The sequence below is a fragment of the Copadichromis virginalis genome, linkage group LG7 (assembly GCF_057382275.1).
Source record: "Copadichromis virginalis isolate Kocher_CV1m ecotype Utaka linkage group LG7, C_Virginalis_male_GT1.1, whole genome shotgun sequence".
NCBI classification, from domain to species: Eukaryota; Metazoa; Chordata; class Actinopteri; order Cichliformes; family Cichlidae; genus Copadichromis; species Copadichromis virginalis.
In genome coordinates, this window is record NC_140624.1 from 31,104,613 (window position 1) to 31,128,200 (window position 23,588).

The 23,588-nt window shown below is 40.7% G+C and overlaps 1 protein-coding gene across 3 annotated transcripts in view; it reads left to right on the plus strand.

The window, feature by feature from the left end:
* Window positions 1–243: 243 nt before the first annotated feature.
* The window catches only part of sh3glb2b (SH3-domain GRB2-like endophilin B2b), a 65,742-nt gene continuing 42,397 nt past the window's right edge, over window positions 244–23,588 (plus strand). The window contains exons 1-9 of one of the 3 annotated variants that reach the window (XM_085463011.1): window positions 244–626; window positions 4,649–4,790; window positions 8,699–8,827; window positions 9,105–9,238; window positions 11,182–11,274; window positions 13,065–13,127; window positions 17,927–17,950; window positions 18,042–18,131; window positions 19,570–19,670. In XM_085463011.1, the coding sequence (XP_085319137.1) occupies window positions 564–626; window positions 4,649–4,790; window positions 8,699–8,827; window positions 9,105–9,238; window positions 11,182–11,274; window positions 13,065–13,127; window positions 17,927–17,950; window positions 18,042–18,131; window positions 19,570–19,670 (839 nt within the window). In that variant the 5' untranslated portion in view covers window positions 244–563. The remainder of the gene's footprint in view (window positions 627–4,648; window positions 4,791–8,698; window positions 8,828–9,104; window positions 9,239–11,181; window positions 11,275–13,064; window positions 13,128–17,926; window positions 17,951–18,041; window positions 18,132–19,569; window positions 19,671–23,588) is intronic. The other 2 variants (XM_085463012.1, XM_085463013.1) reach the window with 2 other exon arrangements.

Sequence of the window (23,588 nt, forward strand, 5' to 3'; positions counted from 1 at the left end):
TGCCATGGCCCCACACTGTGGCAAGGTCTGAACTAAATGATATATCCGTAAACATATTTATTTGGATACTTTAACATGGGGACCAGCTCACTGTTAAGAGCCACTAGTGGACACTAGAGGGACTGCAGGTTTTGGTGTTTTGTCTGCAGCCACCCCATCAAAAACCGTAGAAACGCCCCTGAATGATGGATGTGACTGGAGAAGACATGAAAAGCAGACAGGTCCGCTTTGAATGCGTTTTTTAATGCAGATTTGTGATATTTCCGCAGTGCTTTTGTACTTAGCTGCCGGTAAAGGTGTCAGGGGAGGTCATGTGGAGATTCAGTACCGCTGCAGGGGAACCGGAGGAGTCGTGACTTGCAGCCCGGTGCGGTGTCTCTTTAAGCGCAGGGCGGTGAGCAGATTTCCGATCGTGCACGAAGCGGATTACAGTCCCTGACATCAGTCCTCCTCATCCTCCTCCTCTTCCTCCTGTTCCTGCTGCTCAGCTGATCCGGAGGATTCCCTCTGCGGGGACACTCAGCACAGCCCCGCCTGTATGCTCGCCTCCGCTCGCCTCCATCATGGACTTCAACGTGAAAAAACTGGCTTCTGATGCGGGGGTCTTCTTCACCCGGGCAGTGCAGGTAAGACCGGACCTCCCTCCAGCTGCAGGCGGTGATGTGTGGACCGATTTACTGCTAGGCTCTCACTGCATCCCGTTGGGCCTGGAGCTCGATGAAAGCAGCTGAAGCCTTGCGTTTTCTTCGTGAGGTCTGTGGGTATAACGGAGTGTATTTGTGTGGCGTGTTTTCCATGCAGACCGAGCAGCCCGCTGCGTGTAAGCCGATAAAGGTTTGTCTAGCCTCGATCCATTATTGATGGCTGTGATCGGGTGCATCACCCATGTGACTCCAGCAGACTCTGTCCTGCTCCCCTCCAACTCCCCAACATAGAGATTCATTCATTTATCTGGCTCACCAGCAGTAAACAGCATTAAATCCTTCACTCTCGAGAACTTGTACACCAAACCTCATTCGAAAAATTGGAAATTCATTGATAAAGTCTGTGCTACGAGTCAGGTAATGAGCAGAACAATACTGGATCTTTAGGCTTCAGTAAGAAATTCGGCAGCCATATGATACACTTTTTATTAAAAGCTTAAAAAGGTCTCCCATCTCACTCAACAAAGAAAGAGAAGACATCAAAACTGTATTTAAAACGTTATAATCAGGATACATTGAATTGTTACAGTAAGAAGCAAATATAAGATTAAAGTAAAAAAAAAAATGAGGGCACTTCAAAGAGTCAAGTTTTTAAGCCCTGTTTCAAACTAACTCACCATATTTTCAGGATGTTTGTTCCACAGCTGGAGAGCATGAAAACTGAAAGCTACTTCACTTTGTTTAGTTCCCATTTGTCGCAAGTAAATTCACATGCATCTATACCCAAGTTCATTTAGTGCTGCGTAGACTAAGAGCTGGGTTCTTGGGATCCCCTTTGGGCATTAGTGGGTGAGTTGCAGTTGTCTGTCACCTGTAAAGACAATAGTCTACAGTGCAGGAGGTCAAACTGACTTTCATTAAAGGCTGAAGTCGGTTTGGGATCACATCAAGGGCCACATAAAAACAGGGTCTTCTGTATAATATTGTTGAACATTGTGGATAGAATTTAATCTGCATAAAAGCCTCAATGATGCAACAAAAATTCAACAAGTTGCCTCATTGTTTCTGAGCAAGTCGAGCACAACAGCTGCTTATTTTCACTGTTTCTGTTAAAATCCTGAACATGGATCCACGTCACACCAACTCTGCAGTTAGAGCTGGATGTTGTCCATGAGCTTAAAAACTTGTGGTCTGACCAATGCATGAACAATGCATGAATGCATTTTTTTCTGGGGGGGTTTCTAGTCAGAAATCATTGAATTTATTGCTAAGTTATTATGCTGTTAAAGATTTCTTTATTTGAAGAGTGACACTTCATCCTATCCAGACAGAGGCTCTTCTGACTTCACCAAACATGAATGTTCACAGTATAATTCAAAGATTAAAATAATGTATTTTAAATCATTTAAGAATAATATTAATCAATAAAAGGAGAAAAGTCCAGTGAAGCATATTAACTGGTTTATTCTGCACACTGCTGCTCCTATTGGAAAAAATGAACCCATGAATGCAACAAGGTCAGACTGCTTTCCTGGAGGTTGTCCAAGTGCATTGTGGGAAAACACAGGAAACCAATGAAGGCAGGAAGCGGGATAAAAAACAAACAAAAAACAGCTCTGCACAACACCAGAAAACCATTAACTGTTTCTGTATTTTACATGTCTACACGTGTCATATATGACTCACGGACTGGGAGTGAAAGGGTTCCTGCACACTGACTTGAAAAGTCTGACCAACCATTAGTGAGACACTAAGAGAGAGAGAGGGAGAGAAAGAGACTCAGTCGTTGTTCTGTGTCTCTTTGTGGTTGGTGCTGCCAGGGCCGGCCCGTGGCATAGGCCGTATAGGCAAATGCTAAGGGCGCCGTCCATCAGGGGGCGCCACGCCAGTGCCACAAATGTTGAAAAAAAAAAAAAAAGTTGGTACTATTATTTCTAAATACAAAAAATAATCCCACGTTAATTAAAATGCAAAGTAAAGCTTATTTAATAGAAATATTATTTGTTACAACATTACACTACACTGCTGATGTAGGGGGGCGCCACCTAAAATCTTGCCTAGGGCGTCAGATTGGTTAGGGCCGTTTCTGGGTGCTGCGTCTGGGTGCAGATTTTGACACAATGCAACTACAGTACTGGATGTTGTGTTTTAGTGGTGCCAGTGACCAAGCAAAAAACTTAATAAGCAAATTTAAAGACCGTTAGATTAAATTTTGTATTTGGATAAACACTCAAATTTATCCCAGTTTGACTCTTCAAGATTCAAGATTCAAAAGCTTTATTGTCAATACAGCAGTATACACAGTATACAGAAATTCTGTTTCATCCCAAGCCACCCATGGTGCATAAAAGATATAACTCCAAGAGATATAAAACTAGAAATTGCAAAGTGCTGAGTTAATGTATTTTGCATAGTCCTTAAATTGCTCTGCTGTAAAGGATGGGAACGGTTAATTAAATACCCACAAATTAATTAAAACTTGGTGGACCTACGGCTTTTACAGTCCCTAAGGCCCTAAGTGGAGTCCAGTAATCCAGCCCTGAATAAGAGACTGTCCATCGTATAGCTCCTGAATACCTGCCAGTACTTTTGCCTTTTAAAGAACCGATCTGGCCCATGAAGCTGCTGTCAGTCAGAGCTTCTCCCTGCTGCTTGGTGACAGTGACGGTGAATTCCTCAGCCTGCCTCTGAAGTCCAGCTGGCCGCCGTCGCTGTATGTCAGTCAGATTTGAATGAAAGAAATCATCTGACAGCCCGGCCTGATACCACAGATGGTGATCTTTGGCCTCAGTTATTAGAGAGCAGAACTGGGCCTTCTCATCTTTGATTGCATAAGACATGCTTCAAAGTTCCAGTTAGTGAGAATAAAAACTTATGTGTAAGTTAGAAACTGAGGTTTAAGATAATTTGTCTGGGTCTTAAAATATGATGGGTTTGTTCTGATTATTATAGAATTGCGATCATAAAGATCGAGTAAACGGTGGATGAAGAGCATGAGGACAACTTTAAAAATTAAGATATTTTCACATTGGTTTGTAAAACCTTTGAGATTTTCTGTAATTTCTGTATAAATAAAAACTAAAATGCCATGTGATCCTTTTTTTTTTTTTTTAATGAACATCCTTTTGAAGTAGATGAAGAGAACCTTTGGACTTAGTCAAGGATTACCTTTTAATCTTGGGAATGCCAACCGAACAGTGACAAACTCTATTGATTTGGTGGTTTGTTGGTAGATAATTCATTCTGTTAAGTAAGTAATTCAATCTGTGACTTGTTGATTATGTCGCACTTCTTCTAATATGATCACAGATTAAGCATTATTAGAGATTTTACGATATGTACGCTGTGTTCACTGCATCATTCCATGTTTGGCACTGATCACCACCTGCACTCATGTATATCATGTATATATCTATCTACTTAGCACTTTTAATTCTTATTCTTATTTTTATTTTCATGTCTATTTAAGCGTAATTTATGACAGTATGTTTGCACTGAAGCACCGCAGCAATTTCCTAATGTTGTAAACCTGCTCAACATTTGGCAATAAAACCCTTTCTGATTCTGATTCTGATATAGTATTCCATAGAAATCTAGGCAATAACTGTTGAGATGTTCACTCAAAGCTCCAAACATCAGCCCCATGCAGTCCCTCTCCACCTACGTGGGCCTGTGGCCCAAACGAGAATGGATTCCACCAAAAAAACAATTGGTGCCAGCAAAGTTGGAATGATGTTGAAGTGGCTATTGGACCCCTACAAAGCTTTTGGCAGATGCAGATCAGAATATTCCCCATGAAGTTACCCCAACTTCTGTAAAAATGCTATGTGATGATCAACTCTCAAAACTATCAAAATATCAGCTGGTTTTCATAATCCAAACCGGCACTAGAACTGTGTGGTGATGGGCAGTGGATGACCTGGTTTAGATTCATACAGTCGTTGTTCTTCTAGAGCTTGTTTGCCTGTTATCAGTGTCATCTACCTGTGGCTTTTCACTCTTAGTTCACAGAAGAGAAGCTTGGCCAGGCTGAGAAGACTGAGTTGGATCCACACTTGGAGAACCTGATCACTCGTGCCGACTCCACCAAGAATTGGACTGAAAAGATCTTAAAACAAACAGAGGTGCTACTGCAGCCCAATCCAAGTAAGTTCTATACATCGCGGAAGTTCCCCTACATATACAGGGAGTGCAGAATTATTAGGCAAATGAGTATTTTGTCCACATCATCCTCTTCATGCATGTTGTCTTACTCCAAGCTGTATAGGCTCGAAAGCCTACTACCAATTAAGCATATTAGGTGATGTGCATGTCTGTAATGAGAAGGGGTGTGGTCTAATGACATCAACACCCTATATCAGGTGTGCATAATTATTAGGCAACGTCCTTTCCTTTGGCAAAATGGGTCAAAAGAAGGACTTGACAGGCTGAGAAAAGTCAAAAATAGTGAGATATCTTGCAGAGGGATGCAGCAGTCTCAAAATTGCAAAGCTTCTGAAGCGTGATCATCGAACAATCAAGCGTTTCATTCAAAATAGTCAACAGGGTCGCAAGAAGCGTGTGGAAAAACCAAGGCGCAAAATAACTGCCCATGAACTGAGAAAAGTCAAGCGTGCAGCTGCCAAGATGCCACTTGCCACCAGTTTGGCCATATTTCAGAGCTGCAACATCACTGGAGTGCCCAAAAGCACAAGGTGTGCAATACTCAGAGACATGGCCAAGGTAAGAAAGGCTGAAAGACGACCACCACTGAACAAGACACACAAGCTGAAACGTCAAGACTGGGCCAAGAAATATCTCAAGACTGATTTTTCTAAGGTTTTATGGACTGATGAAATGAGAGTGAGTCTTGATGGGCCAGATGGATGGGCCCGTGGCTGGATTGGTAAAGGGCAGAGAGCTCCAGTCCGACTCAGACGCCAGCAAGGTGGAGGTGGAGTACTGGTTTGGGCTGGTATCATCAAAGATGAGCTTGTGGGGCCTTTTCGGGTTGAGGATGGAGTCAAGCTCAACTCCCAGTCCTACTACCAGTTTCTGGAAGACACCTTCTTCAAGCAGTGGTACAGGAAGAAGTCTGCATCCTTCAAGAAAAACGTGATTTTCATGCAGGACAATGCTCCATCACACGCGTCCAAGTACTCCACAGCGTGGCTGGCAAGAAAGGGTATAAAAGAAGAAAAACTAATGACATGGCCTCCTTGTTCACCTGATCTGAACCCCATTGAGAACCTGTGGTCCATCATCAAATGTGAGATTTACAAGGAGGGAAAACAGTACACCTCTCTGAACAGTGTCTGGGAGGCTGTGGTTGCTGCTGCACGCAATGTTGATGGTGAACAGATCAAAACACTGACAGAATCCATGGATGGCAGGCTTTTGAGTGTCCTTGCAAAGAAAGGTGGCTATATTGGTCGCTGATTTGTTTTTGTTTTGTTTTTGAATGTCAGAAATGTATATTTGTGAATGTGGAGATGTTATATTGGTTTCACTGGTAAAAATAAATAATTCAAATGGGTATATATTTGTTTTTTGTTAAGTTTCCTAATAATTATGCACAGTAATAGTCACCTGCACACAGATATCCCCCTAAAATAGCTAAAACTAAAATCAAACTAAAAACTACTTCCAAAAACATTCAGCTTTGATATTAATGAGTTTTTTGGGTTCATTGAGAACATGGTTGTTGTTCAATAATAAAATGATTCCTCAAAAATACAACTTGCCTAATAATTCTGCACTCCCTGTATAAAGTCGCATCTTCAACTCTGCGCACGGGGTTTAAAGAAGATGTAGTTCTTAAACTTGTTGACAAAAGATCTGTTCATACGTGTTTTGCTAATTGTTGCTCAGTAACATTAAGCTTTGAAACTAAAAGTTAAGGTTTCTACTAAAGAAATTTCCCTGGGAAGCAGAAACCGGTTGAGCTCTATCATTTCCACCAGAAGTTCCCGAATTCCAGCGATAGATTATTTCCCCCTTTCCCCTTTTGTTGAACTGTATATGTAATAAGTCTTTGCTCAGGAGCTAGTATTTTCTGAAGATTGACAACCTTCCCGTGTTAACAACTAATGCTAAGTGGTCATGTATAAAAGCTTTTTAATCTTGCAATTTTTTAATGCTCTACATTTCTGAGAAACCACTACTAAAAGCAGGATTTGTTTTTAGTGTCTGACAGTAATTGAAAATAATTAGCCAGGGGGATTTTGTGTTTGGACTAACAAGAAAGTCGAAGCTTCTGAGGTTGTTAGGTCAGAATTTGAGACAATTTCCCAAATTAATTTTAGTTTAATCAGTTTAACTTGCTGGAGGAACCTTTACCCTGGGGAAGGTTCCTGGACGTTAGTTCCTGGGTGTTTTGGGAACTTTCTCTGGAAATGTGCCTTTTAGAAGCTTCTATAGTTAAACGTGAACATGATTGGGTTTTTGGGAGTAATGCCTAACCTTTGACCTGTGTATTTTGTACCCTCCATGCTTCAGTTGACCACACTGGTAAGTCTTGGCCTTGTTTCCCAGAGTGCTTTGTGTAAAAAGCCTCCTCAGCATTGTGATGTGACTACAGATTATACATACATAGCTGTGGTCAAAAGTTTCCATAAACTCATCATGGGCAGGAATGTCAAAGTAATCTTGGGCTTGAGAGGTGGTGTAGTGGCATAAGGTTGGAAAGCCTCACATTTACTCCTCCAAACACACATATTGTCATTGTGGCCAAATAGCGGTGTTCATTTTAGAGCAGGGGCTTCGTTGTGGGTTGGTACCCTCTCAATCCAAGGTGGTGTAACGCTCTAGATAGTTTATTAAAAGCCCAAAATTACTCTGGTTTTTCATGCACATAAACTTCTGACGACATCTGTAGTCTAGCACATACCACAGACCTACAGTACGGCCCCACATTTTAAGCTTCAGGCACCGTCTGCTGTGCTGTTTAAGGTCTGAACTGGAGCTTGTAGATACAAACAGGTGTTGAATTACTAATGACCTTCTATTCAGGAAGACAGCTGCCAACTTTTGATGGGATACAGCCATTGATACCTTCGTGAGGCCTGGTTGATTCAAATACCATACTCGGGTACAATTGTATGTACTTGTATTTTTATTTCCCATCACACATTATACCAATCAGACCCATCAGATGGTTTGAAGTCATCCTGGAAACTATTTGGAGAAGGGCTGGTTCTTTGATATAATGATTAGCAGGCGATTGAACCATCTGTCTGTCACTGCTTTTCATGGGCCACTTCAACCAATCATGTCACGACAGATATGATGCCACCCACAACATTTATCTGCTGTTATATGCTGTCGTTAAAAACAGGTTGAAGTCTAGATTACAGATCCATTTGTGATCCAGCTGCCATGGAAAGCAAAGGCTATACTTTCATTAGCTGAACGGAACATTGGGCTGCAGCTTTGATCTTGCTGCCAATATTTAATGATCAAAGACGCCGATCCACTCCTACCCCTGGATAGCCCTGTTGGTGGGATTGGTCAGTTGCAATTCTGGTCCCAGAGAAACATAAATGTGATACCATAGGAAGACCACTTATGTGGCAATGTCAGATAAAATATCAGATAGAAGATTATGACACTAGTGGGTTCCCACTAAAAAACGCTTCAAGAGCTGTACACGCCCACCACCGACCCCAACCACCTCCTGCCAGCTCTGATGCAGCTTGAATTATTAATAACCAAGGTTACATCTGTGCATAAGTGAATGTTTTTCAGAACCGCCAACATGTCTGCACTTACTGAAGATTAAGCATCTGCAGTGAACTGGTGTTTACACATAGCGTATCAGAGGAATTTGGAGGAATGTTTCCCCATTTAAAAAAAACTTATTTTAGAAGCAAAGATAACCTTTGGTATTAAGAGTAAACTATGGATAAATTCAAGACAAAAATGACAGCAAATTACCTTTTGTTAAACTCTCTTTGTTCAGAGAGATTAATAACACCTTTTGTACAATTGGACTCTTAAATGTAGGATAATAAACAGTGTGGGATATTCCTTTTAATGTGTTGGTCACAGTTGTCTTTTTATCACCTTGTATCCAGGTGCTCGGATCGAGGAGTTCATCTATGACAAGCTGGACAAGAAGCTTCCCTCCAGGACGACCAACGCGGAGCTGCTGGGTCAGTACATGCTGGACGCCGCCATCGAATTCGGTTCAGACACGCCATACGGTGAGTGGACCTGCAGCTGAAACTGACACTGCTGCAGCTAATGACTCATGAAGCTCTAAATGCTCCTCTGAAGCAGCTCTCTTTCTGTTAGCAGTTAAAGAGCACACTATTTTACAACATTTTCGAGAAAACAAAAAAAAAATGTGGATGTGGATGCTGCTTAAACAGCTAAAACACACTTTAGTCCAAATTGTATTTAAAAACCGATTTGATTGTTTTGTCTCCATCAAACCTGTGGTTTGAACCTGAGTGTGCTGCTGTGCTGTTGTAACTGTAGGCAAGACCCTGATCACAGTAGCGGAATACCAGAAGAGGCTCGGAGGAGCCGAGCGCGAGTTCCTCCACACTTCAGCCGTCACTTTCCTCTCACCTCTGCGCAACTTCCTGGAGGGAGACTGGAGGACCATATCAGTGAGTGTGTAGTATGAAAATATGGTAGTATATGTAAATACGGACGTGCTGATACAAAATAGGAATGAAGTCTTTGCAGCTGTAAGCATCCTTATTACATCCTTTAGGAAAGCAAAAGAGAAAGTGCCGTCCCAGAATTCACAGCATCATTAAAAACAACAGTGATGTGTCGGTCGCGAATGAAACTGCTCTTAGAGCCGGCTCTTTGAAGTGAATGACGCGAGCCGTGGGTTGTTTGTTTTTTTTTTCTTTCTCTCACCCTCTCTCTCGCACTTTTTTCCGCTTCACTCTGCACGCGAGCCTTGTGCTTGCGCTGGGCAGAGGGGGGAGGGGCAGTAATTACACTCACAGTAGCACAGGAACAGAGCGGGAGGGAGAGAGAGAGAGAGAGGCAGGGACAACAACGTCACATTAGAAAGGTATAGTAATCATCCACAACTATATTCAGTTGCAGATGATAAAGGATTCAGAAAGTTTATTCATGCAGGCCCATATGACAGAGAATATGCATCTTCTTTTTATTTTCATATTTTAATTTATATTTAATTGTGTTGTGGTTTGCAGTGTTTTGTGTTGTTTCAGTTTAAATTTGTAAAAGGAAAAAGCTGAAAATTTAAATAGTTAAAAGTTGAAATGTGAATAGTTGGTTTTTGTAATATATGATTTATTTATTACATTTTATGTGGAGTGAATAAATAAAAGTATATTTACGGTGGCCCGTACAGACAAAACACGTACAAAACACAACAGAAGTGCTCTAGGATGCTGGGCGCAGTGTTGAGCTTTTGTTACCTGGTGGCTACACAAGCCAGGAAGTACCAACGACCGGATTTGGTGTGTGGTAGTAACATGTAAATGAACATTTTTTTATTCTATTTTTTGTATATATATGAGTGCTTGTGTATAAATACACAAACCATACACATATGCTTTCAATTGTGTTATTTAAGTGATCTAGGTAGCTCTGTTTAGGAAGTTCAGTTAACTCTAGGAATGTGTTTTGGAGTTTGCGTGTGCCTTGTCTCTAGGGGCCACCGTATATATTTATATATAAATAAAACCACGTTTTTTTACATTAGTAATTCCTTTTGTGCATAATTTCATATTGTTGTTAATAATAAATTAATGAAAGCAACAAAACAACCTGAAGAGCCGGTTGGGAGTCGAAAGAGCCGGCTCTCTAAAAAGAGCCGGAAATCCCATCACTAAAAAACAAACAGTCAACATGGCTGTGTGGTGAATATCATGAAAATGTTCATTAATAGTGTGTTTTTCATTTAATGCCATAACCTGCTGATATGTTTGAACCTTTAAAACCGCAGCTGAACTCTGACCTTTACACAGCTGCAATAACAGATGAGTAGGTTTCAGTGACAGCGTTGGCATGCATGATGATCTCAAGCATACCTGAAGTGAGAATTTGGACAAAGTTAAACTACTGACAAAGTTTAACTTGTAATTTGCACTTATTGGAAATCTCAGCAAGTCTCAAAATGTTAAAAATCGCAGTAATATCATATTGTGATTTGTGATAATATCGTATTGTATTGAGAGCAGTCAGGCTCTCTGAGCAGCAAACCTCTCCTTTCCTCTGTCCTGACCAGTTCTTCTTCACATTTTTCCCTAACCTCATGACTTTTTCCACAAAAAAAGAGTGACTGGGAAAGGGAAAGTGGGAAAGGAAAGCAATACATAGGAAAAAGTGCTTACCAAAATAAAGCGGGAAGCTGAAAGAAAGAAGAAAATGTTCCTAACGCAAAGATAAAGAAGGGAAAGAATATCAGTAAAAATAAAATGGTGATCAAAACACAAATCCTGAACTCAGAGTCAGAGTGATGTACTCGCTGCTGGAGGTCTTCAGGGTGATGATGTGTTGCACAGGTTTGCTGCAGGTTTGATCCTCGCGGTTGTTCCTGAATGAATCATTTTTCTTCCTCGTGCAGAAAGAGAGGCGGCTGCTGGAGAATCGCCGGCTGGATCTGGACATCTGTAAGGCACGCCTGAAAAAAGCCAAGCTGGCAGAAGCCAAAGCGGCGGTGAGATCAAATTTCAACAGTTCTTCTTCTACCCTAAGATCAGAAACCATCAGAGCACAGCCAGACTCAGACAGCTTTAAGTGAAGTCAGTCAGGTGCTCATTTTGTTCTTGTTTTGGTCACATGTTCAGAGTGCATGTGTGCAGATTCACCTCTGACATGTTGGAGAGCTTACTGGCTGGCTGCGCTGCTTGTCGCATGTTTGTCAGATTCATGAAGGAAAAGTTCCTAACGCTTCTTTATGCACCAACTCTGCATGGAAATATTACAAACAGTCTTTTGGTTTAGTCTTTAAAAACTCCAACAGATGCAGTGGACGCCTCGTTAGCAGACGGGTTGATGGCTGCTCTGTTAACACTTGTAGAGCAGCAGATGTCTCAGCCATGACCGGATTATCAGAACTAAAGTCCAGTTCAGTGATCACTGGGAGCCTTCAGAGTTCATCTGTTCACCATCGCATTGATTTTAAAGTGATTTAATCTAACACAGCTACCTCAGATTATCCTATGCATGCAGGAATGTAAGAAAACAAACACGGTAAACCTGATATTAGTTGATGCTGGTGAGCTATCTCAGACGCCTGTGGTACCAACAACTCTGAATCAGGAACAGCAGGGGGCGCCCGTGTCACAAAACAAAACATCAGTACCGGTTTACTCCGATCAAATGAGCCCTTCAGTAGCAGATTTATGACAGGGATTAATAATCTTTTACATCACAAGAGACATTTTATGGGGATTTTTGATCCTCAAAAATCTTAATGGGGCCACAAAACATATTTAAGCTTAAAAATGGAAGGTCCAATCAATCCAATCAATGTCATTGATGTTAGTAATTCAGATATTTTAACACAAGATACTTTAAGTTCAATTTTATTTCTACAGCATATTTAAAAGCAACAAAGTTGATGGAAGTTCTTTACAAGTTAGTTTAAAACAAACAAGAAAAGACCATAGACCAATAAATAAATATTGTAAAGTAAGTCGTGAAAACAAACAATAAATTTAACTTACAACAAGCTAAAAAAAGACACTACAAGTTAAAAAAGAAAAAGCCAGATGGGACTCAACGTGAAACTTAATTTAAAGCAAAGGTAAACGAAGTGAGTTTGAAGACAGGATTTAAAAGAATCTCCAGCACAAATATGGAGTTTCAGGTTATTCCAGAGTCTCAGGGCTTCAACTCGAGACCTCAGCAGTCAGAGGAACTTTAGCTGCTTTAAATCTAGAAACCTGAACAGAGGTAGAGTCGGTGTAAACCTGCTAAAACTGCAGTGATGTGATCATGTTTCTAACACCTGTTAAAAGATGAGCAGCAGTATTTTGGACAAACTACAGATGAGTTTTCAAGACACACCTGTAGAGAATTACAGGCATGAATGAGGTTTTTCATGGAGGACGATAGGATTTCTAAAATTATAGAAGCTGAAAAACTTCTATTTCCAATAAAACACAAAATTTTTAAAGTGGAAGAAAAATCTACCAGCATGATCAGACCTTCCTCTGTTTGTGAAAAAAAAATCAAATCAAAAGTGTCCTTTTAGTAAACTTTAAAAAATAAAACCACACAGCAGCTTTAAAAGGAGATAAATTATTCACTGTGACGTCTCTTTGGGGTCAGCAGGAGTCACAGGTTAAATGCTGTGGATGCTTCCAGCTTCAGGCTCAATGATCCGCTCTCGTTGTGGTTGCTTTGTGCTTCCTGCTAACATGTTTTTCTTTGTCTGCTCACGGTTTGTAACTGCATGACAACCTGTGTTTGTTTCCTCCTCCTTGCTCTCCTTTGCTGTAGGCTACACCTGATTTTCAGGAGACTCGGCCTCGAAATTATGTTCTTTCTGCCAGTGCATCAGCGGTAAGAGAAACGAGCAGCACCGCAGAGCTCATGGCTCACATGACAATCAAGAAACTGCATTTTTAACATGTCATATGCAAACAACTCCATAAGAAGCTAACAGCAGCATCTTTAAGTCTGACTGGCAGCTGAAGCTGTTAACACAGGCTTGTTTAACAACCGGGTTTCCATTTACCATCAACCTGTTTATGTATTTTCTTTGGTTTTACTTATTATCAAAAATTTAGTTTTTCTTTCTTTTTATATTAAAATATACTAATTTCATGGCAATCACAAATGAACAAAGTGAACCGGAAGTGAGGACAGTGGGGGAAAAACAGCCGTATGATTTTTCTAAAAAAAAAAACCCCCAAAATGCAACAATTTCTGCATATGTTGGAAATATATGAAAATGGATTTTTAATTGTATTTTTATTTATTTTCTTTTTGAGAAAGCAACCTCACTAGTCAAATAAACAAAAATAGCCTGAGGTGAGGAAAGTGAGCCGTCATTAAAAAAAGAGCCATTCTGTCACATTAAATATGAATTTATAATTAATGACTCATCAGGTTACACAAAGGTTACATTGACAAACAGAAAAAAGCCAAATGAAATCAATTGTATCCATAATGTAGGTGCAGAAACGTAAAAGTCTGATTTACTCTCTTAGTTTTAAATTATTATTATTATTATTATCATTATTGTTATTAATGATAATGATAATAACAACAATGAAACAAGCCTTGTTCTGATGGAGGTTTCTTCCTATTAAAAGGGAGTTTTTCCTTCCCACTCTCGCCAAAGTGTTGCTCATGGTGGGTGATCTGATTGTTGGGGTTTCTCCGTATTAATGTGTCTTTAATTTACAGTGTAAAGAACGTCAAGGCCGCTGTTATTGTGGTGAAATAAAACGGAAATGAACTATCACTCCCCTGATACTAGTACTGCTACTGTTATTAGTGCTGCTACTGCTTCTGCTACCAGTCTTGCTATCAATATGATTTCAGCTACTGTAAAATAGAATTTCCCAATAATGGGCAGAAATACTATTTATTATTCTTTTTTATTATTATTATTTATGTATTCTTTTTTTTTTTTTTGCTTGCTTGAGAAAAGGAAACCCAATAAGCTAAAGGTTTTGTGTTTCACTGCTTCAGTTTTTTTTAATGGTTCTCAGATGTATTAAAAAACTGTTCAAATCAAAATGTAGTTTTGCCACAGCTGTATTAGCGAACACTGCAGGCTGCTGCTGTCACTAACAATTTGCTGCTTAAATGAAAGTTAAATAAACAGAAAAGGGGAAAAAAATCTAATTTCATTACCAGGATCTCAGATTTTTAATCTGAGCAGCATTTTTCTGCAAATCGCACTCAAAAAGTTTTTTTTTTTTTTAGACTGAAACGCACACGTGACAGCTTTTTAACCCAGTGAGATCCTGACCTGTTGTTTTTAGAGGACAACACAAGAGTTTATTTCTTTACTTCTGCTGGAACGTTTATAATTTCAAAGAAAGCTCAGGGATGAACAATAGGAAGGTATAAAAATGAAAACACAACACAGCATGTAATCTAAACCTGGCCGTGTCTTCTCAGAAGAAAAGCTGTTTACAGAAGTCTGTGAGCACAGATGAGGAACACAAAGATCTGAAAGTGAGATTTGTTTTATCTCAGCTGAACCCATCAGGGCTCTGGAGTTTACACTTCACTGGCTCCTTTATTTTGTGCTAACACCTAGAAAATAAAAAGTTGTCAGATTGCAGATTTCACAGCATGAGTGATCTTTCAGGGCTGTGTTTTGAATGTTTAGTCAAGCATGTCGTGTTAGCCATGAGATAACCGTGTTTGTGCATGACGTGTTACAGATGACACAAGCATGTTTGAGCATGGTTATTATTGTTTAGTTTTGGCTCTGATGCTTTTTAAATGAGGCCTTGTTGAAGTTTATTGTATGTCCATGTGAAATAAAACAAAAACGGCAGCTTCAGCTCAAACAGAAACACCGCTCAGCAGAACCTGGAAGAAGCATGGACTTTTATTTTGAAAAATCACTGTAATTCATTGGAGTCATAAGTTCTTAATTATTTTTATGATCAAATCACATTCCCTGATAAATACAGTCCCTGGGATCCTTGTCACTTTATATTCAACTATCTTGTATTTGTAACCTGCCTGATTTTTATGGCTTCACTTACGATCGTGGCTCAAGAGTTGGGAGTTCGCCTTGTAATCGGAAGGTTGCCGGTTCGAGCCCCGGCTTGGACAGTCTTGGTTGTTGTGTCCTTGGGCAAGACACTTCACCCGTTGCCTACTGGTGGTGGTCAGAGGGCCCGGTGGCGCCAGTGTCCGGCAGCCTCGCCTCTGTCAGTGCGCCCCAGGGTGGCTGTGGCTACAATGTAGCTTGCCATCACCACTGGGTGGATGACTGGATATGTAAAGTGCTTTGGGTCCTTAGGGACTAGTGAAGCGCTATACAAATACAGGCCATTTACCATTTATTTTACCATAAAATTAAAATATCCTTAAAGAGCCTCTGTGCAAAGCCTCAGTTCATGCTCAGTCTGAAACAAGCCTTTTTAGCTCCTCCCCCTTTCAGAGGGCTTTCTTCTGATTTAAGCAGAAGTGGTTGGAGCTTCAAATACCTGGTTTAGAGTCGACTGAAACCTGAGGTTATACCTTCATGTTGTTATTTATTGGCCGTGTTTAATATTAGTGCTGGAAATGTATGTGACAGGAAATAATCTGTTATGTTATTTCAGACAGTTACAGTGTTTATGCAGCGTATGATTTTTTATTTATTTTTGATTTTTTGACCCCCTCTGTGGTTTCATTAAACCAGCTGCAGAGCGGCTGGGAGAGCTGGGACGTGGAGCCCGACCCGGTCGTGTCAGAGCAGAGGAAGGTTGGACACGTGGAGAGACTAGAAGTCCCGTGTTTGTTTAGTAGTTTGGGTAGAAAAGACATGTTTTTTAGGGTGTTTCATGGTTATTTCCCCCCCTGTTTAGAATTCACAGTTGTTTTGTTCCCTCCCTTTGTTATTTTTAGAGCGCACAGAACACAGAGATAAACTAGGCATCGGTTAGGACACTCTCAGAAGATCAGATTTTAGGAAATTCACTGATTACTTTTGCAGATTGAATCAGCAAACTAGACCAAAGAGATGTCACACAGTTTCCACTGGAGACTTTTCTGGTAAATTTGGGAAATAAATTAACTTTATAAAAATCTGTGAAGCTGGAGAAATGCAATAAATTGTATTCTTTGTGTGACACAAGATAGGAAGGACCGTACCTTTTATTCACAAAAAGACCCTCAAGGTTACCGTTTCATTCATCCCAAATGGACAGGGGAATTTTTTATTTTAATGTTAATAACATTATAACAGACATGCAGTGTTTTAAAAAAAAAATATCATAGCCTCTTTAAATTTTTCACATTCAGACCAACACGTTGTTCAAAATGTTTTACAAATAAAAATCTGTGTGGCCTGCGTATGTATTCAGGCCCCTGAGGTCGTCTAATAAATAAACAGAGTCCAGAGTATGTCCTTTAATCTCAGTCTAAATACAGAACACGGTTCTGTGACAGCCTCAGAGGAACATTAGAGAACAAACTGCATCGTGAAGACCAAAGAACTCACAATTTTTCACATAAACTAGTATAAACCTGCACACAGGGATACACATCTACATTTAGGATGGTTAAACATGAAGTATCTGTCCATAAAGTCTTTTCAAAGCGAAAGATGCTCCCTCCCTGCTACAATACTGCATGTTTACCACCGGGGGGCGCAGCTCCACACTAGTTCCTCCAGTCTTCAGCATCTGCAGAATGCAGAGTAAAGGTCGTGTGAAGTTCAGCAGCAGCTGCAAGAGGCGCGTCATCGCTGTGTTTACAGTGCATTTGAGGTCATGCTTTCCCTTTACTCAGCATCTCCTGTAACTCAGGTTCACTCAATGAAATGATGCGTTTGAGTCTTAATTATAAACATTAGCACAATTTATATCGCATGCTGTCGTCATAGCCCGGGTAGAAGGGCATGAATTTGGGATCATTTCACAGGGAGACCAGATCCCAACGAACCAAAAAGTGTTTGTAAAGCAAAGTGTGTAAAGGTCGCTAATGCAGGGTTTGGCATTACTAACACAAACAAAAAACTGCTTTTATTTGATTTAAATGTTTCCTTTCTGTAGTGGAATTGTTCAGCAGCGGGGTTTCCCCTGTGATTTCTGTTTTCAATGCAAACAACAAAAAGCAATTTGTTGTTTCTCATTTGGAAGGTGACTCACACGATTTTATCCTTTCCCTTTGTAATCCATCTCACTTCTCCCACAGCACAGGATAACCCCACCCACCAGTCTTATTTACAAACGGAGATTCCTGCCTTGGCATCTTTTTATAGCTCTGTGTGCTGGATGATGAAACTTGAGCATTATTTTCCAACATGGGAACATTTAAAACCTGCAAAAATCCTCAGAGTCCCACTGCGTCTCGCTAAGTAACTGAAATAAATTTTTGTTTTGGTATGTAATGCAATGTAATGCAGGCTCGACCCCAAGTAAAAGATGGGATGTTCTGAGAAGATAGAAGTTAAAGTTAAGTGGGCTAAATAAACTTAATTAAAGTATACTTTTCTTCCATAGTTTGTGCCTAAAAATTGCCAATAAAAATTACTTTAAATCCACCTTAAATCTACCCTGATGGCTGCTTTCCCCCTTCCCTGTGTGAAACTAAAGCCCTAATGTAGATTTAGTTGTGTCTACCAAGATAATCTGCTCTTCCTGACTTTTTCTTTCTTTCTGTCCTTGCCACACTCGTCTCAGCTGCTCAGTGAGGAAGTGGACAAAGTGAGTACCGTCACCAGCAGGAAGCGCTCTCTAGATTTAAAACATGACTCGTGTTGTCAGCTTCCTTCCTTCCTCTCGTCTTGTTTTCCAGGCAGAACACGAGCTTCGCGTAGCCCAGACGGAGTTCGATCGCCAGGCTGAGGTCACCAGGCTGCTGCTTGAAGGCATCAGCAGCACACATGTGAGTCACCGCAGGCCAGTCACCCCACTGGGCTCCTGTTAAAGGCCTGGCGGTGTAAATCACTTCAATGTTTTTGTCAAAATATTGCAGATGAACACATGGGAACCAAATCATGTTATTCTCACGGTGATCTTAAATTGGTTTTAAATAAGCTTGAAATGAAATGCATGAAGGCAGACAGCTTTTAGGTGCCAGATAAAGCTTTGTTGATGTTTACACATGTTTACACATCAACGAAGCTGGCAGGCTTTAGAAAACTTTTGAACTGTCTGGATTTTTATCCAGTCGATGGTGCTGAGAAACTTTTATGTGAGCCCACCCTTCAGGCGGAGAGGTTTGTGTGGGAGTTTGGGAGCATTTCAGTGGCCTGACGTCATCTTTGTCTGTGTGTTTATATTGTAATATATGTGTTTATTTTTAATAAAAGTACACACACACACACACACACACACACACACACACACACACACACACACACACACACACTTGTTTTCATATCTTGGTGTGGACATCTAATTGACATAATGCTTTCTCTAGCCACTTACCCTAACCCTTAGCATAAACCTGATCATAAACTAACTGTAACCCTGAAACTAAAACCACATTTTGAGCCTCAAAAATGCCTTCAAATTCGTGCGGACGGGCATTTTGTCCCCACAAGTATTGTGGCATGCCAATTTTCACAAAGACTTCTAAACCAGTACACACACATACACACCCTCTCACTAACACAAACACACTCACACCTCATTGTTTCCAGACGACCAGCTTGTAGATATGTCTCAGTATTACAGTATGAGTGGAAACATACGAAACACATCGGTGGTAACAATGTTTCAGTATCATCACAGCTTCATCTCTCAGGTGTGCGACACTCATTAAGCATAATTTAAAATGCCGGCTGACTGCTTGATAAGACACTCACTGAAAAAAAAGCTGTTGCACAGTTAACGTCTACGGGTTCACCGCTGTTTTGCACAGACGACAGGGAAACACAAGCGATATTTTTCCCAGCATGCCCTTCCAACATAACCATTTTCCTTTTGAACCATTACCAGTTTATGCAGTATACATTTTCCTTATAATCAAAAGTTAAAAAAAAAAAAGAGCCGTGACTAAAACACACAGGGGGACTCTTTTAATGTGTCCATCCTACTGTAATGCTGTGAATATAAGCATCCTGTGGAATATTATCAGGCCGCCATGATTAAAGCATTTTTGTGCCTTTAATCATGGCACAAAGCTGGGCAGTAAATGGTGACTGTACAGCTTTGATTCTACTGTTTGACTGTCAGTGGTCATTTCTAGAGCTAAATATTTCAGTCCCATCTTCATCCATGAGTGGGAAAACTGGCTGTAAAAGGTGCATGATGATTTATAAAATCTTTGGTGTCCTTCACTCCTGTTGAGTAAATCATCTCCTTTCTTTTCCCACCAGCTCAACCACCTGCGCTGTTTGCAGGACTTCGCTGAAGCTCAGGCCACATACTACGCTCAGTGTCATCACTACATGCAGGACCTTCAGCGGGAGCTCAACAGGTCGGCATTTATTTGCAGAGACTGCTAGGACTCCCACTGACCGTAATATTTCTTGAATCAGAAACATTTTTACCTTTTCTTGAATTGTTTAAGTTATGGGGAAAGATCAGAGTTAGTCACATCATAAAATACTGAAAATGACCACATAGTCTGGGTCTGGTTATGTGCAGCTGGGAGTTGGTGCAGTCTCTCAAGGACCCATGATGGCTTTGTTTCCAATAATTAACTCGGATCCAATGTCTGACTTATCAGTAAGGCCTTCAACTAAGCAATCACAATGATCAATAGTTCATGACTATGATTTTCTCTGTGTTATTGGAGGGTTTTGACCTTACAATATAAATCACCTCTAAAGGGGAGGATATAGTCACAGAGGTTTTCACACCATCTACAAGCAGAAAACAGGTACACAGTCACTCTGCCTTAAACACTGAGATTTCTCCTGGGTACCTGAATAATGTTAGCAATAAAAAAACATCCAGAGAAACATCCAGACTCAAAGAGATACCCAAAACTAGTCCAGTCCTTACTGACCTCAGGGTCATCCAAAATGCTGCTACTTACAGGAACTAAAGATATTAGTAGAAAGGGATGGTCCCCAAACTCTTCCCACAAAGCTGGGAGCATGAACTTCTCCAAGATATCTTGGTGTGCTGAAGCATCATGAATTCCTTTCACTGAAACTAACCAACTCCTGAAAAACAACCCTCCACCATAATCCAACAAACTTTACACTTGGCACAGTAAAGTCAGACAAGTACTGTTCTCCTCTCAAACGCCAAACCCTGACTTGCCCATCGGATTGCCAGATGGAGACGTGTGATTCATCACTCCCAGTGTTGGGAAGGTTACTTTTAAAATGTATTCCATTACAGAATACAGAATACATGCCCCAGAATGTATTCTGTAACGTATTCCGTTACGTTACTCAATGACAGTAACATATTCTGAATACTTTGGATTACTTAATATATTATCATGCTTTTTACAACAACGTGAATGTACTATTGCTGTGTGATTTATTACTGTTACTGAAGGTCCGCGACTCCGAACTGTAGTAAAGGGACCTCTGACTGAAACGGCGGGGTCCCTGTCGGCTCGTAGCCGAAAAATAGCTTAACTTTGTTGTGTGGGTCAACTTTTCTTGCGAAAGACAGAGAGAGGCGTTGAAAGACTGCTCCAACGGAACTTATTGTTTTCGGAGGAAAACAGGAACACGGTGTACAGTCGAGTCTTAATAGCTTACTTACAACTGGGCTCGTCAGGCACTCTTCTTGGCTGAAGTGGTTATTATTATATTTACATGCATCCAGCTCCCGTTTTTCCTCGATGACAACTCGTACCTTTCCACTCCCCTTTTTCTACCTCCTCGCGCTCACAGACCCATAACGTGTATGGCAGTCCATTCTCCCTGCAGCACGGACTACACTGCCCATGATGCTACATTCTTTAGAGCTATGCTTGTAGCGTTCTGCCTGTTAGCTTAGCACAACAACAACAACAACGAAAAGGCGCTCTCTCACCCAGGAAACACACAGTCGCAGAGAGAGAGCGTCGCCCTGTAACCATGGCAACCGTAACGCTGCCGCCTGGAACAAAGAGCGTAGCTGTCAAACAAAACCGAAACAGTCCTAACCCGCGACAAAATGAAACAGGAAAGTACCGCAGTGTAATCCATTTATTTCAACAAAGAAACTGTATTCTGAATACCACCTTTTTAAACGGTAACTGTAACGGAATACAGTTACTCATATTTTGTATTTTAAATACGTAACGGCGGTACATGTATTACGTTACTCCCCAACACTGATCACTCCAGAGAGCACATCTGCACACAGAACAGTGAACACTTTGGTAATGGAAGGGTTGGATACAGCTGGTCACCATGGAAACCAATTCAATAAAGTTCTCTATGCACTGCCCTGGAGCTAATTAGTGATGGGATTTCTAGCTCTTTTTAGAGAACCGTCTGTTTCGGCTCCGAACTGACTCTTCAGGTTGTTTTGTTGCTTTAATTAATTTATTATTAACAATAATATTTAATTATTTACAAAAGGAATTACTAATGTAAAAAAAAGAAGTGGTTTTATTTATATATGTTTATATATAAATATATGCGGTGGCCAATAGCGACTTTCCTTACTGAGGAATTGGCAACACTGGCTCTAAGAGCCATTTCGTTCGCGACCGACACATCACTAGAGCTAATCTGAGGGGCACATGAAGCTTGGACGTGCACTCTATGTGCCTCAGCACCCATTGACCCCACTTTGAGTTTACATGGCCTACCACTTCATGGCAGAGTTGCTGTCATTTCCACTTTGTTATAATACCACTAACAGCTGACTGTGGAATATTTAGTATTCAGGAAATTTCAAAGCTGGACTTGTTGCACTGGTGAGCTCCTATCATAGTACCACGCTGGAATTCACTGAGCTTCTGTGAGCGACCCATTCATTGACAAATGTTTGTAGAAGCAGTCTACATGCCTTGATGCTTGATTCTATACACCTGTGGACATGGAAGTGATTGAAACACCTGAACGCAATCATTTGGATGACTGAGTAAAAACCTTTGGCAATACAGTGTAGCTTAAAGACCTCAAAATAGCTACTATTTAAACTAAGCACTTTACTCTTCACCTACTTGTAGTAACTTGAGCTAACCTGCATCATCCTTTAGTAATGTCACTCTTTGCCTGTTCAGTCTAATGTCAAAAAGAGTCAAAAGTGGTCCAAATTATTTCCACTGCAGTGAAATGACTTTGGCTGATGTCTCGGGTGTTGGAATAAAATCCTGGCATCCATGGCTACGTCCACACGTACACGGGTATTTTTGAAAACGGAGATTTCCGTTTTCGTTTTAAAAAATAATCCCGTCCACACGTAAAGGCAGAAATGAAGAAAAACGCTGCTATGAACATGCCAAAGCAACAGGTGGCGATATATTCCTAACCTGTAGAAATGTTGACCAATCAGAAGTCTAGAAGCCTTGGTGGGAAAAAGTAAACAAAGCTGGGGCATAGAAGCAGAACCGAGTCGTATGTGTGGAGGGACAGTAACTGTGTGTATATGTAAGCATTTAAACACTGCAGAGAGTAGAATTAACAGTAACAGTATTGTAGAAATTCATTTCACCGAAACAATAACGTGGCGCACAGTGTGACGTCAAAAAAGGCGCACACCTTTGACGCTGCGTTTTCTCCATTTTTCTAGTCCACACATAAATGCAAAAACTGAGTTTTCAAAAATATCCACCCTGGCCGGAGTTTTTAAAAATCTCCGTTTTCAGTGACCAAAAACGCCGTTTACGTGTGGACGAAAGGTGCAAACACATAGAAAAATCTGCATTTTCAAAAATACCCGGGTACGTGTGGATGTAGCCCATGACAGGGAGGCTGATTTATGAAGCTGGACCCGTCATTGGCCAGAATCTGGAGGCGTTTGTGTCAGTGAAGGTCAGAGGTCACTGAACACACTGCTCTCCGTTTGTTCCCACTGATGTGAAAATGTAAATAAAAGAGCCATGCAGTGTTTTGGAAATCATTAAATGCCAGTATCTGATTAAAAATAAGAGATCATCAAATGACATTAAAATGGAGTGTTTACGTTTGTAAAACGTTTTGAAATATGCCATACTGAGCCAAAAAAACAGAAAGACGTTCCCTCAAGACCAAGTTGGAAAGACTTGATTCATAGTAATCTTGAGATCTGGTTCAAATCTGAAAACTAATACTTGTTGGTTTCAGTATTCAGACAGCATGTGAGAGAGATACTCCCATACAGCTTATGACAAAATTTAATCCGAAGTGATTGATGGCCCTAATCACGACCTTTTGACCTCCCCCCTCCCCCCCGGAAGTGTGTAATGAGCGTGACGAATCGCATCCGGAGAAGGGGGGGTGAACCCCGGAAGCGC